The following is a 15,701-nucleotide window of genomic DNA, read 5'->3' on the forward strand; positions in this document are numbered from 1 at the left end:
ATTTTGCAAATTGACCATTCTCAATAAAATTTTGAGCTGCACATTGTGCATACGTGCAGGGACTAATTACACTGCTGTGTTTGGAGAACTTATAAAGATGAAGAGTAAGAAATAGTGTGACAAGAACATCTCAAGCCACAAGCATGAAGTTTAGGCAACTCCGTGTACCAACAATCATCCCCATGATAGCTGAACAATCGCAGTGTCAGCGATACCTCTAACAACGTTTGAAGAAAACTCTGTGGCCGATACTCTATAGGAGTGATAGGCAGAAAAACCTGTCCATCACTTCTATGTGACAATGTAAAAATGTTAAACAAGTTTTCATAAGATTCCTCCCCGGCCACAGGGCACTAGAGACATTGAAAACTACAGGCTGCCACCATAAGTTATAATTGAATTGGCAGTTCTTACCATTCCCTCGAGGTGCTGACTTGGACACGAATTGTGCAAAAAATTGGCCCCTGTTCTATCCTGCTTACCTCTAGAACAGTCTTGGAGCCAGGGAGATTGATGGAGTATTCACTGCCCGAGGTTTCGTCCCGGATGTGGAGCGTTACTTGGTTTCTAGAGAAACAAACCACGCATCAAAAATATTATAGCTAAACTTCAATACAAAGAACTTCTAAATTAAATTATGGGGTTTTACGTGCCAAAACCACTTTCTGATTATGAGGCACACCGTAGTGGGGTTAACTCTGGAAATTTCGACCACCTGGGGTTCTTTAATGTGGACCTAAATCTAAGTACACGGGTGTTTTCGCATTTCGCCCCCATCGAAATGCGGCCACCGTGGCCGGGAATAACAAACTTCAGTATAACAAAATTCTTGAAATAATGAAGTATTTAACTTTTTATTACTTCTCGTAAATAGAACACCACACATTTAGAACCTCAATATAACAAATCGTGTTTATAAATGATTTCAGAATAATTAAATTTCCCTGCCACCATGGAGTAACTGAGACAATAAATGTAAGTCCAAATACGATAAGAACATATCGCACCCCACGTGCTTTATGCTCTAGATGTGAGTAAAAGCTTGCGAGGGTGAACGGAGAAAGATGGTGGCTTGATAAGCCACGTCTTCCTGTGCGAGCAAGGGCAAAGGGGGGGAGGGGGGGGGCGAGCTCGCTGTAACACGATCAAGCGCGCAAAAAGTGGGGCTGGGTGTTGGCGTGCGTTTCCTTTTATAGTGCAGGTGTGGCTGCGTTGCACATGGCTCTTAGAGCAGGTGAGTGCATACGTGTGCCCTGTCTTAGAGGTAATCTGCCGCACGAGCAAAGAGAGAGCGTACCAAGATGGCATGGCATTATGTAGAGAAAGTGTAGCTCCACGCACCTACACGAAGCTATTCTTTATACTAAATACGCTAAATACTAGTTACTTTGACATTGCTTCGAACAAAAAAAAATTGACATTCGTACAAGCGTTAAGTATAGAAAAAAGAAAGTCAAGGCGGCAGGAACCCAGTCCAGTGAACGAGATCTGCCTGACATGGAATTCAGCACTGCCAGCCATTGGTATTATAGGAGTAGAAAATGAGCTGGACAAGACAATCAACAGCAACCATTTCAATAACACAGAGAAACAAGTCAACTCTGTGTTGTGTGTTCGTTCCTTGCATCGTTAACAGCTAAGTTTGCGAAATAAAGAAAGCTTCTATCATACACATATATCTCTACGACATCCATGTTTAATACTTACTTGTCCGATGCTTCTTTTTTGAACCTATAGCGGAAACAGTGTATGCATACAACAAAAAGGGAGGGGTGAATTTGCATGCTTTTGTTCTTTTAACTTGCATGCAAGTGCTTGCTTTCAATAAAAAGCTTTCAATAAGAAACACCTGCATTGTGCCACACTGCACAATGTTCACACAGAACTTGGCATGACCCATAATGTGACGAAGACAGGCTCTGTGCAACATAATTAGCCCAGCCCTAAAGAACCCAACCTTAACGTAAAGGTCAATCCTACATTGCATCTGTCTAAACAGGAGTACTGGGCATATATACATGACCTCTTCAGCTAACCCACTCGCTTAGCTGCACTAAAGTGCTGCACAGAAGTAGCATTCGTGGTTGGTTCAGTTGAATACCGTATTTTGTGTGCATTGCTTGCTTGGTACATCCATGATAAATCCAAAGTGTGTGTTGTCTGCAGTGACACCACTCTAGAAATGGTGGTGGTGCCATCTGTCATCCTTATGGGGGGAAGGCGCCTTCCCATGTAGCAATGACAGATGGTGACACTGTCCGATTGCACCAAATCACATTTTTTTTTTTTTTACTATGCAGATGATGCACACTTTGGATTTTTGACTCTCAAAATTTCAGTCCACACACTTGAAAACAATCCAATGTGAACAGAGCAACCACAGTTTTTATTCACAGCTTCCAACGAATAACACTACTAGCGGAGCTTTGATGTTTCACACCTGGCAGATTTTCTTGTGGATGCAACAAGTCTGGTGCATTGCTATTACAATGCAAGGTAGTTATAGAGGCTTTATGCACACATTCAAGTGAATGAGAAATTTTTCAGGGTAATTAAGTCAGGTTCGAGGTGCATGTCACCACAAAAAGAGGCTCAGTGAACATTCTTTCAAAGCAGTAAGACCCCCGTGAATGTCATCTGAACGAATATCCAAGCATGCAGAAACTTGCCAACTAGGCTTTCTTGGCTTGTGGTATCACAGTGCAGTTTGCTGTTCATTAAGCACTGGGCAATGAAGGCCACCATTGCATTGTAGTCCTGAATAACCGCATGGCGACAATCGCTGAGCCTCACAAAGTCCAGCCAGCCTCACAATGGCACCTTAACCAAGATGGTGGATATCACCAGTGTTGCCAGATGAATATGCATTTAGAACATCCAAATTTATTGCATAATTATGAGGACTCGTTAGAAAATGCACAAAGCAACACCCTGTCACCTTGTCCTTCTTGGAACACAGTGTCCAGTGCCTTGGAATAATGTAAATTTGACACGTCTATCGACAGTCCATTATAATTCGCGCCTGAAGGGAACATACTCAGGGCCCATGTTTAAGCAACAGACTGCAGCACCATTTAAGCATGTTGCACACAGTCTGCATCATGCACTAGTACCACTATCCTTGTTTAAGACTCACCCTCCTCTGCTGGGTACAGCTGCGTCTGCGTAAGGCTGGCTGTTCCTGAGCATGAGGCTGCCACCAGGCGCCAGCTCTGACGCCACGAAGGGTGTCTGCAGGCGAAATGTGCAATCCCATTCAAGTGTTACGTAACACCTTCAAGCGCTTCGCACACTCATTTGATCGCGAAAGTCATTTTCAGCTAACAGCAACACCAGCTGCAACGAAACTTGGGACCGCTTAATTAAAACGCCCAGTTGCAGACAGCACAGATATGGAGCAGCCTCTGTGCGCAATCTTATGCTTGAAATAGGAGTGCATGCTTCACGAAAAGCTATCAAAAATAGACATTTGTGCTGCCAAAACTGGGGAGAAAAACAACACGGCCATTATCACTCAAGTGGCACATGAATAACAACACATGGCTCCTTGGCGCGACCTCCAAGATTAGACAGCGCCTGCGGTGCACTGTTAATAAGAAAATTATACAATTAGCAGACCGGTGAAGACTGAGTCAACAGGATAGGATACTCATCTTTAACCAATTTAGCCAAAGTGAAATTTCATTGCAGTTAGTCTTTCATTATCTTTATGTAGCAGTGAACTAATAAAACTTAATGCAAATGACATTAAATCTTTTTATGTCAAGAAGGAATGAGATGATCTCGTTCTCCAATCCTTTAATCCACTAAATCTCTCCAATCCTCTCCAATCCACTAAAGAGATACACTAAATCAGTTTAAACTATTAAAGTATTCTTCCAAAGCTTTATCTTCTTTAGTTTCATAGCAGTGGGTTGACTATAAGAAAAAGAAAATTAAGGTAAATGCTCTGATACTTAAATTTGGCGCAGAAGCCCCATCGGCAGTTTTGCCAGCATGATGTCACAGGTTTCAAGATATCTTTATTGCATGTGGACTGTTGAGGTTCAGTAAAGGTTCTTCAAACTTGCTAAGTTCACTGCCTGGCTCTTTTATACAATGCAGCTGAATTTTGCCGACAGAAAAAACAAAAACCAGGCAAGAGAAGACGCTGTCCAGATCCATGACGTCACGACTAGTCAATGCAGAAACTTGCAGGCAGGTCCTGGGACACTGCACACATCCTATGAGCCTTTCTCAGGCACCACATTATCGACGCAGTTGGCACGCCCCCCAACCCACCTCGTCTGTGACGTGGTCCCATCCCAGGAGTGCCTGCCGGCACGGTGGGACGCAGGTCTCCTGTGCAATCAATTGCCGTACATCGCCTGGACAACAAAGAGTGCAGACAGCAGAGTTAGAAAAGCGCAAACGTGCCAAAAATACAGAGCTTTTGGGTTTCACGTAGGCAGAGGCCGGTCGGATGCGTCAACTGCCTGACAACTACAATAACAACAACTAGTGGTTAATACAGTACACTGCATTTTACACATAGCAAGTAACACTAGGAAGTCTCGACAGGCTTCTCTCGCTGCTCGCATTCGCAGCCAAAAAATATTGTGTCTCATCTGAAAGGAAGGTGTAATGTAATTCAATGTAAGATTAAAAAGGCCTTGAAAACCTTTTTGAACACAGTAAAAAAATGTTGCCGATCTGCCGACAAGGCACCTGTGAACAGGTGAGCCAAATATTATTGCAACGTATGCAGCAGGGAATCTACAACATTGTATCAAAACAGTGAGCAGTCGCTTGCTCTTGCTTCTGCAAAAAGCAGATGGTCTACCAACACTATCGGCTGATTTCGTGATTGTGAGAACGTTCTCAGTAATACATCATCGTTATGTTTTAATTTATTAAATAAAACATATACGTGTCTCCAATCTATCCCAAAAAGACAGAAAAAATAATTTCATCTCTGCAGCATGCGTAGCTGTGTCTGCTGCACGTGGCCTCCGAGATGGCAGCAAGCATGCTGCGTAGCGTAGTCTATTGTGGCCGCCACAGTTGCTGCGACAAGCCCTTTCACTGCCGTGACACTAATATTTTGGCCAGGGCTTTACCCTCTTGGCTCCTTCCTCCACTGTGCAACTTCTAGCACGTTAGCAGAGAAAAAAATAGAGAGAAAGCCGGGTATCAGTGTGATAACTCCACTTACAGTTGAAGGATACGAAAGAAATTTTGTCGGGTCGAGATTCGTGGGACGACGGAAACTTCAACCACCTGGGGTTCTTTAACGTGCACCTAAATCTAAGCACACGGACGTTTTTCGCATTCCGCCCCCATCAAAATGCGGCCGCCGTGACCGGGATTCGATCCCGCGACGTCGCGCTCAGCAGCCCAACACCATAGCCACTGAGCAACCACGGCGGGTGACCAAAGAGCTGTGGTGTGGTGCAAAGCCTAGAAAAATTTCATCACGGCAGCCAAACAGAAATCCACAAGAGAGGAAATCACTTCCCCAATAAAGTGAAAGTTAAGGCCATGGCCTCAACGGCAGCAAACTTGTTCACAGCAGCCATGTTTGCAGCACAAGCATACAAGAATCAAGTATGCGAAATTGCACGCTGGTTTTACAGAGTAGGCGGCAGTGCCACCGGAAAGTCTGAATAATCAAACAGGTCCAGCATCTGAAAAAGATCAGCTGGCAACGGCAGAAGCACGAGCATCACAGAGCACAAACTCACCGCACGTGAGCCCGCGGCGTGGAAGCGCCAGGGCCACTGCACGGTCCCGGTAGATGAGCTGAATTCGTTGGACAGAGTCCTCTTCGGACGGCAGTGACTGTGTTTCCCGAGGCAGCGCATTGTGTACCGCATCCTGCGCAGTTTCAAGGCACCGCAATTTTCACACCTCACAGCACTGCTATAGCACCCGACTTTAAGAAGCACTTTGTCACTAAGATATTGTTGGGCCCGAGGAGGTAAACGTTAAGGAGAATTTTAGCAAAGCACAAGCTAATACAGTCTAACCAGGCTACATTGAACTTACAAAAAAATGCCTATCAGTTCAATATAGGGCATAATTCGATATGAGCCTGCTAAAGAATTGGACGTCATAAAAACAAATACCATTTATAAAATCACTTCACTGATGAAGCTACCTTAGTTTTGCATTAAACAGTCCTGTACTTTCTTCCGCTTGGGCAATTTCGCTACATGTGACGCAAGCACTTCTCCACATTGTCTAGAGTCGGAACAGCTGAGGCCGCAACCTTCCACATTCCCGCAGAAGCACCGGACTAGTGCGAGTGCACCAACCACCTCGAAGGATGCGGACAAAGGACCGTCGTCGCTTTCCTCATTGTGCCCACTTTCACTTGTGCTCGGTAACATGTCGGCAAAGTAGTCTTCGTTTTCAGGCTCCCCCATGGTCGCGACATCATCTGCACTCACAAACTCATCGACCATTGGCTTGTTTGTCAACGGCTCCTGGAAGTTCTGACAGCTCGCTCCAAACTTCGGCAACACCGGCAACAGCTTCGTCGCACTCATCAGAATTTACAGTCATCACTGGGCACGGGGAAGCTGGCACGTCTGAAGCAATTTCGGATGAACCACTTGTACACGGCCTTGCATATGCATCAGGCGCCACGGGCACCGGGTCGCGAGTTTGTCCGCTTTATCCCTAATCTCCCCTTTCAATATCGTGCTGAGAGTGCTCCGCGGAATCTTGCACGTTGTGGGGTCATCCGACTTCTCACCGCATTCGACCCGATTTACGATTTCAAGCTTCATGGTGAAAAGCTAATTCTGCCGCTTCATCACGGCAGCACTTCGGGGGAAGGCCCAGAAGGCACAAACACAATGAACCAGAAAAGCAGCGAGACAACTCGCACTTGCGCCATCTTGCATGATGAGGCCACAAGAGCCTCTGATCGGCTGTCTGAGCAAGCACTGCGGGAGGGCAAGGATAAGTTTTTTTGGACGGGAGTGTCCACGGCTCGCCTGACGCAGCACGGTCACGGTAAGGAGAGAGGTTGGACGAAGCCGCACTGCCGGGTTTCCGTGCAGCCGCGAGGGAAAGCCAACTTCTGGGGGGACTTCTGCGCCACCTGTCGTTCCATATATCGGGAGTCACTGCTACGTTTGTTCGATGTAAGCGTAACTTTTGCTATATATACTCATTGTAACTATACCACGTTCAGAAATTGTTCAATATACAGAATAATTCAATGTAAATGGGTTCGATATAGTCGGGTTCGACTGCAACAAGAGAACAATAGCAGGCATTTGTGAAAACTAATGCTGGTTGTTTTTATGCTACATGCATCATGCTGTGTTGCAATGCTGTAGCATTTCATAATTAGTAAATAATGTGTATTACTTGATATTTTAATATGATCAGCATTTCTGAGAACTTCGCACGGTTTGTGGCATGTATGTTTGTATCTAACCTCTTTCACATCAACTTAGGTGACTGGGTGTGTGCCACTATATATATGTATATGTGCTCCTCCTTAATGACGAAGAAAAAAATCCTTGAAAATTTTTTTTCATGCTGGGCAGAATAAAACCGCCGTCATATACAGGGTGTTTTCTTAAACCATAGAGAATTTTTAGATATTACATGTGGCACATAGCGTAATTGTAGTCCTTGAATTGGATTACTCAAAGTGGATAACATTAGAGGACAAGCAATCGAAATGGACAACCAACTAATTAGTAAAAAATCACAAATAAATTTCTAATTAATTATTTTAAGGCATACATGGCAATTCACTAGTTTTAGTCGGTGAGATTGCAGGGGTTTCGTGGTATACGCTGTGAAACTTGCATCAAATATGCATTATTGTTCTACTTACATTTTTTAATAGACTGCCGTTTTATGCCTTGAAGCACAAAAGTAAGTTGATCGCCTCTGTATTTCATTGCACACTTTGGGAATGCATACGTTGAAACTGGCGTCGCCTTAAAATTTGTTTCAAGTGGATACATATTGTAGCCATGCGAACTCACCCGCTGCGATTGGTACATTGCAATATGTGCCATAAGGTAACATTTAATTATTGATATTGTGTTCATCAGTCACTTATGCAGTTCAATATCTCATACAAGTAATGTCCCCCTCTTTGAGTAATCCAGTTCAATGACTAGAATCCTGCTATCTGTGCCAGGCTATTTTTAAAAATCCCGTATGGCCTAAAAATAACACCCGGTATATTCAGACGATCTTGACTGAATATATATTCAAACACATGTCGTGTTTGAATTTGCAGCACCGTAACTCGATGGCGCAGCTTGACCGGAGGGCAGTGCGAAAGAGGAGCCCAGCTGCATGCTTGCAGCATACATGACGCATTTCGACAGTGCCAACACGGCGTGTCGCTGAATTGCTTCCACGCTAATCGCATTACCGTTGACGTTCATCACGAGATGGCTCCTGCCCAAATATTTATTTCCCTAGTGTTGCTCCCGTAGCCCGTTCCCCCCCCCCCCCCCTTTAATAGCAAAAGACCTTGAAGGTAAAACAAAATTAGTAAAAGGAACTCGCCAGCAGGTTCCAGTTGGCCTGTTCCAGGAACATGAAGCATTCGCCCACATCTTCAAGACCGGTACAGGCCTGCAGAGAGGGAGAGAAGCATCAGCTTGCTCAGTAAATCACGCCAATCATGTTTTGCAACAGCGACTACTTTTATCACTTAATGCCGGTAAATATTTTTGTTCGTGCAGTAAACAAAAATTCAATAAGCGGGATTCCTTAAGAAGACGTCTACCTAGCAAACAGGAGTGAGAGAGGTTCCGACTCAAATGTTTGCAAGAATCGCTGTTAGAATAACGATTAAGCATTCTCTTTGACAAAGAGATGCAGGACGTACCATTGTGGACAAATGACAAAGTAGAACACTTCTAACAATAACTTGACAGCAAGATCTTGCACAACCACTTGTCCAATAGCCAAAAAAAAATGGTAGAGGCCTCATACTAACTGTACAACAGAAATCATGCTGACGTCACAGGAATTGGCAAAACCAGAAACAAGAGAATGCAATTCTAATTAGCCCTAACTGGTTGGCATTTCAATTGTGTACAATATTAGATCCATGCTCATAAATTTTTTACTCAAATCAGCACGTTCATTTGCTCCGCAATATTGCCTAGAGGCACTACCACCTGGCTTTGTAAATCACTACACATATCAATCGCAAAGCAGTAATATTTGGTGCACTGAAAGGACAGTTTGTGTATCATCTGAGTGGAAAAAATATAGTGTATAATTAAGTCATGCCGGATCTACAGTAGCCTATGGCAATGAGAAATCAGTCAAATTAGAAAATTACTTGACTACGTTATTTTGTAATGTGCTGATCATTCATTAACAAGGAAGGAGCAATGGGTAAGACAGGTAGCAGCTAAATTAATGGACACTAAAGCTAAAATGTAAGTCAAGCTAGAGTAATAGCGCAAAAATGACCAATGTGTCACTTCCGCTGTGACTAAAGCCTTTATGAGCAAGGAAATATATGTATATGTGGAGAAACATTGGTGCCACCAGTGTGAATAAGTAAATAAACAAACAAGACCCCATCTTCATGACACCTTTACATCTCACTCATAACTGGTAAATAGCAGTAATAAAAAAGAAAAAAGGGGGCAACTGCATGGCATTTGAGCATGAAAGAACATCGTCTGGCCAAATTCGTACAAAAAGAACTGTGATGTTACTTTCTCTTGACACTGCTGTGTTAGTGCTACTATTGGGAAAGTGGCATCTTCTTAGTGGTCCTTTTGAGTGGTCATGGTGCCTGGAGGGGCATCACCTCCAAAACCACTAGCACCGATCTACGGGCGACATGCCCTTACACGTTTTGTCTAGCAACCAACGGTCTACAAGAGACCTGCCGGAGCAAACAGCGATTGTTTCAGAGACTATGTCACGTGCTGGTACTGAGAAAAACGCCAGGGGAGGTGTTTCGGGACTGCAATTTATTACTGTGGCTAGACTTCACATGCGCTGTAAGTGCCCCTTTATTATAATTACCACATCGAATTTTGCTCTCACTGAACTGCGATGTTGCAACGAATGCACAAACCACTCTATTGGGCTGTTTTTTTTTTATTTTACTTGTAAGCTGAATAGGAATAAACTTTAATCACACAGCCCAGAAACAAACGAACCTCTTCAATTAACATCATGTTATGAAATAGGCTACCATATTTGGTAGGATTACACAGTCTTTCTTTTTTCCTTTTTAATCCTAGTATTTTACACAGCAAAGGGTGCTGGCTATATTTGAGGGACCACCACATAAAAGAAACATGTTCACCCTGCCACTCAAACAATTTAGGTGACATTATTGAATGTTCATTACAGAGGTGCTTCTGTTTGTGTGAACTGTCCACGAGGGACTTCTTGTACTTTTCAATTATTTCAACTTGTATGCAATAAATTTTTGATCTTGTGATACGGTTTTCAGATGTGTAGACATCTCAAGCCTGTAGATACCAAAGTTAATTTCTGCACTTGCTATTTTGATTGAGTGTAATCTCATTTGAATGTGTTACACTAATACTTTGATTGTTGACTGAATTTTTGTTGCTCTGCCATGTACCTACTTACATTTGGCATCATTTGGCACACACAAAGAACACTTCTGTAGGCTTAAGCTCGCGGTCATTTTCCCACTTTGCTGCATGGGAAAGATAAAAGCGATGTTTCATTCAATAACTCAATGTATGGGGAGAGGTAGCAGCGCAGAGCTCCGGGATAACTTCAATCACTCCAGGTTCTTAAACATGTGCTCAAAGCACAGTAAATTAGCATTATTTGCCTTCTGCCCGCACTGTTTCGCAGCTGCAGTGGCTAGGCATCAAAGCTGTAACCCCGTATACAGCTGTAGAACACCACGACCACTGCAGCAGGTGTCTTGGTGATTATGTGAAAGACCAACTGAAACGAAATTTCACCTTGGCTAAGTTGGTTACAAATGAGCAGTACATAGTACCACTGGAGCAACATCGGCAGAGCTCCAGGGCTGTTAATTGCGCAATTTTTTTTATTAGCCACCTTTAAGCTACACCTAAGTAGACAATGCAGGCATGTGATGGTTGGCGGTTATAACTTCCAAGTCCCACCCCTATGCCTTCGAGATTTCTCAGTGCACCGCGGGAAGTTGCAGGTAACAGCTAATCTCACCTGCAGTGGCGGGTTAGTGGCTGCGACTTAAAAGGACTTTTGGAGGGCCTAGTTGGGGCATACTTGACATGATTAAAGAGTGGGGGAAAAGAAAATAATACAGACGCGGCATGAAAGAAAAGGGTAAACACTGGACAAGCTTGACCTGTGTCTGCCCTTTTCTTTCGTGGTGCGTCTTTTCTTTTTTTTTTTCCTCTTTAAAGGGACACTAAAGAGAAAAATGATTTCTTCTGCATCAGTAAATTACCTTTCTACGACACTAAAAACACTACTCTTACCACAATAAGACGCTCGGCAAGTCAGAAAAAGTGCACAAACGAAAGACGGGTGGCGACGCCTCCTCGAATTTTGCGCACCAGGTTGCTGTGACGTCATGGATTTTGATGGTCTATTCTAGGGCCTACTTACTTATACAGCAGCACAGATTGACTACATTGTGTTCTAAAGGAGCCAAATATTAAACATGGCAAGTTTCGGGAACCTTTACGAAGCCAACGCGGCCCAAACGCGAAAACATACTTTGGGATCCCTGACGTCACACTGACGTACCAGCGTAGGGGTTTCGGCGTGAAATTCAAATACTGATACTTCAACCTTCATTTTCTCATCTAATAATCAAAGTACTATTTTGAAATGACTGCCTGCAGTGTTCTCAAACAATGTTTTATTACTCTAAACTGATTTGTTGTTTCACTTTAGTGTCCCTTAAACCATGTCAAACAGTGTTTATGGCTTTGTACTGCTAAGCACAAGGTCGGGGGTTTGACTCTCGATCCCAGCAGCCGCATTTGAATGGGGGCCAAACGCAAAAAAACTTGTGTACTTAGGTTTAGGTACACATTAAAAGAACCCCAGGAGATAAATATTATCTCAAATTCCCCCACCCACTGTGACGAGCCTCATAATCGTATCATGGTTTTGGCATATAAATCCCCAAATAACATTGTTGTTGAACGAATAATCTCCGAGGTCACGCCGAAGAACCACACTTTCTTAGTCATCTGTCGCTTCTGGCAAGCAATAAAGGTGAGGGAGAGGGAGCTTGATTTTTTTTTTTTTTTGCTGTTTTGATAAAAAGCATCTACTTCTGTGATGCATCCACTTGTACTTAAAACATAAAATTTTCCACGGAGACTGCTCTACAATGTACGCTGTCTGAAACCAGACATTTTATGCGGCCCAAACTTTTGTTCCAGTTGGCCTTTAAAGGGGTGCTCACATGAATAAAAAATTGTATAAGTTGTAGAAGGTTTACCGCCCAGTTTTCGCATGCAAAATGGTGGCACATAACAAGCACGAGGGTTAAGAAACATGATAGTTTAGTTCCCTACTAAAGTTGGTCTCGAAATGCCAGACCTGGTGTCATCAACATTATTGTGACGTCATGGCACAAAGCAGTATTTGCCGACATGATGTAGCAACAAGGCTAGATATGGCAGCATCATTATTTAAAAAATAAACTAGAGTGCTGCACATGCTTCTTGCAGATGCGAAATGAAACTAGTCAATTTATCAATATATAATGACACATCAACCTCCTAGATACCGAAACAAAAACTGGTCTGCAAGAACAAGCATTACACAAGTATTACGAGTATAGTAAATTGCATAGGGTGCTCTGACACTTCCTATAATCTTCCTAGGGTTTAAAGGACTTGATCCTTCATTTGAAGCAAGGAAATGACTAGTTACAAATGTTGTTTCAGTACTTTTTTTATAAAGAAAATCTCTGAATGATGCACAGAAAATGCAAGGTGTCAACATATAGCTAATCAGCTCTGAACAAACGTTTCAGAACGATGCCCAAGCAAACATTTATTATGCAGAAATATGATGGCAAATAAAGAATACAAGGCATTGCCACATGAATCAATAACAAATGCTTCAGTTTTGAATAGCCGACACAGCTTGCTGGTTCAACTCGGATGCACATATGTGCAAGTTGAATAGGTGAATGAAATTATGCCCATGAAGAGCTTTCGCAAAGGTAGGCAGTATCTTGGTGTGCTCTACAGAGGTTACACTTTTCAGAAAAGCAGGGTGCATATCTCGATAACAGATGATGGCTCAGGACGTTGAAGCCCACACATCATCAGGTCTCATTAGGCGACATTATAAAATGCTGCAGTTTAAATAAGTGAGGGCAGCTAAGTGAAAGTCTGTTTCAGATGTGTGCTATGGCCATTTGCAGTAGTAATGATCATGCTTAACTATGCGTTGTGTATTTTAATGAAGCATTGCAGGCAGAAGAAAGCTTTCTAAGCTAATATTCTAACGAAACAAGCACACTTCCAAATGAACAAAAACATGGTTGATTTGGTATTAATACTGAGGCAGTACACGTTAAACATTAGGGACTGCAAAAGTTACAAAGACCAAACACTTGTTTCTGTCACTTCTTGCCTGCCGTTTCAGCGTGACCACAGTTCTGCTGTTTTAAAAGCCTGCAGTGACTTGTGCACCCAACTTTGATTTGAGACGTCATGCACTCGAGTCACACTTTACCCAGCTTCCTAAACTGCTTCTCCATTCTTTCTTTCTTTTTGTACTACGTGAGGTCAAAGGCTATATCATAAAGATTGCAAAGCACGTCAATGACACTTTTACAATGGCTTCAAGGCAACTTGGCAAGTCTTTCATAAAAGCAGTGATGAATAAATAAGTGGTAGCCGACGTATTTTCCTTTCGCGTAAGCATCAAGGCAATGTGATTCTACACCATCGGTTACAGAAGAATTGACGGCAAATTGGAATTAACTACGATCTCATGGGGTGTTCGTCAAGCATTAAACATAATGTGTCCCACACTCCCGTTTCTCGCTTTTGAACGTGCCAACTCTTTTGTCCTTGGCTATTTATAATTCCTACTCAACATAGTAATTTATGCGCTTCGTCAAATTTTACACGCGGCTCGGCTGCTTATTTTAGAGGAGCATTTATGTCTGCTACGACGTTCCTGTAACGATGGGACTTTCCGACACAAGGCGAACTTCGTCACAAGCAATCGGATGCCTAAATTCCGTCGCACTACAAGCGGGCAACATTCCGTAACGCAACGCGGAGGTCACTGCGACTAGTGTCGGAGATCTCGCGCGTCGTCCGCGAGAAATCGCGTGCGCTACAGCTGTTCGAATTCCTCGTACGGAACAAAGAGACGGGGGCGAGCGCTGACGTCCGTTCTCAAGGTTCGGTAGAAAAATCACCGATTGCACAACGAGTCGCGCGTCGCGTCAGGTTTTTGCGCCACAGGCAAACCAGGGGCAGCGCCGAGCCCACTCACAACAGGTGAACGGACGGAGTCGGTGTTCCCGACCTCGCGAAGGTTTCTCTCGCTCGCGCTGCACGCTTTATCAATCAAAAGAACCGTGCGTAAAGCTTGCGCGATGCGCGCAATCAGTCTGTCCGGGTTTTGAGGCCGCCTGACGCGTGTGCTCGTAGGAGATTACAGTCCGCGAGCTGCCACAGAGGCCGTGCGTGGCGGTGACGCTGCGCTTTCCGAGTTCTTCGCCGGTCAGGGTCGCGTTTTCGCTGGTGCGTCCGGTGCGTGTCAACTCCCTAGACGCGAAATCCTTCAAGCCCACGGAGACTGCTCCGTGAGCGTCCGCTCCAGCGAAACCACGACTGGTACGGGGCGAAGCTGCCGCGGCCGGCTGGTGCCCTGCGACGGGTGCCCCTCACCTGAAAATCGGCCAAGATTTGGTCTCGTTGCTCAGTCATCACGTCCGTGCTGAAAGGGTCCGCCGTAGCGACCAGAAACTAGCGACCATGGCCGTGTGATGTGAACGCTCATTCTGACGACGGGCCGGCCACTGTTGCCAACGCAGGAAGAAGCGCCCACTGTTCCTGGCCGTGACTCAAACAAACAAACTATATAAAAAATAAAAATAGAAAAAAAACCTGTATTAAAGCGACAAAGAGGAAGAACACAGCTGGGGCGTTGCCATAGCTGCCTAAGTGGACGATGTGGTATCTACTATCTTATTTTCTGAATAAGACGGTAGAAGTACAAATGCCAGAGAACGAAAAAGAATGAGGTGAATACATATATATGATTTAACTCGTACCTGCTGGTTTTATGAAGTCGTCCCGAATAACCACTGCATTTCTGTTTGTTTAGTTTAGCGCATCATAAAAACCAAACCAAGCGTGACCGCGTAACTTTCAAAGCAGGTAGAGAAATTAAGCAGGATGCTCTTTTAAAATAATCGCCTCTGTTTTCAGGATAACAAAAAATATTGTTACTCAGGCGAACCTAAACTATGACACCATTAAATTTTTGAAAAGTAAACAGCATTTGACCAGTGATCATTTGTCACTTTGCTTTGAAGCAGTGTATGGCAGCACCTCAAGGTTTACGGTTTATTACAAAATGCTTTCCGCGCGGTTCACCCATAAAAATTACCATGGCATTTGCCTGCTTCAGCACCTAAACAGAAAGAGACAATATTACTCCATGTTGTCCTTCTTTCTCACGTTTCTTTCTCTCTTTCGTTTCGCTTCGCCCTCTCTCTGGCGCTCCGCCAACTCCAT

The 15,701-nt window shown here is 43.8% G+C and overlaps 1 protein-coding gene across 1 annotated transcript in view; it reads right to left on the reverse strand.

Annotated features, from left to right (window-relative positions):
• Window positions 1-15,122, reverse strand: part of LOC126517851 (FAS-associated factor 1-like) — a 62,038-nt gene extending 46,916 nt beyond the window's left edge. The window contains exons 1-6 of the mRNA XM_050167661.3: window positions 14,850-15,122; window positions 8,530-8,598; window positions 5,724-5,856; window positions 4,282-4,367; window positions 3,137-3,231; window positions 483-567 (exon numbers count right to left, since the gene is read on the reverse strand). Of these exons, the coding sequence (XP_050023618.1) occupies window positions 483-567; window positions 3,137-3,231; window positions 4,282-4,367; window positions 5,724-5,856; window positions 8,530-8,598; window positions 14,850-14,888 (507 nt within the window). The 5' untranslated portion in view covers window positions 14,889-15,122. The remainder of the gene's footprint in view (window positions 1-482; window positions 568-3,136; window positions 3,232-4,281; window positions 4,368-5,723; window positions 5,857-8,529; window positions 8,599-14,849) is intronic.
• Window positions 15,123-15,701: the final 579 nt, after the last annotated feature.

This window comes from Dermacentor andersoni, chromosome 11 (assembly GCF_023375885.2).
Source record: "Dermacentor andersoni chromosome 11, qqDerAnde1_hic_scaffold, whole genome shotgun sequence".
Lineage (NCBI taxonomy): Eukaryota > Metazoa > Arthropoda > Arachnida > Ixodida > Ixodidae > Dermacentor > Dermacentor andersoni.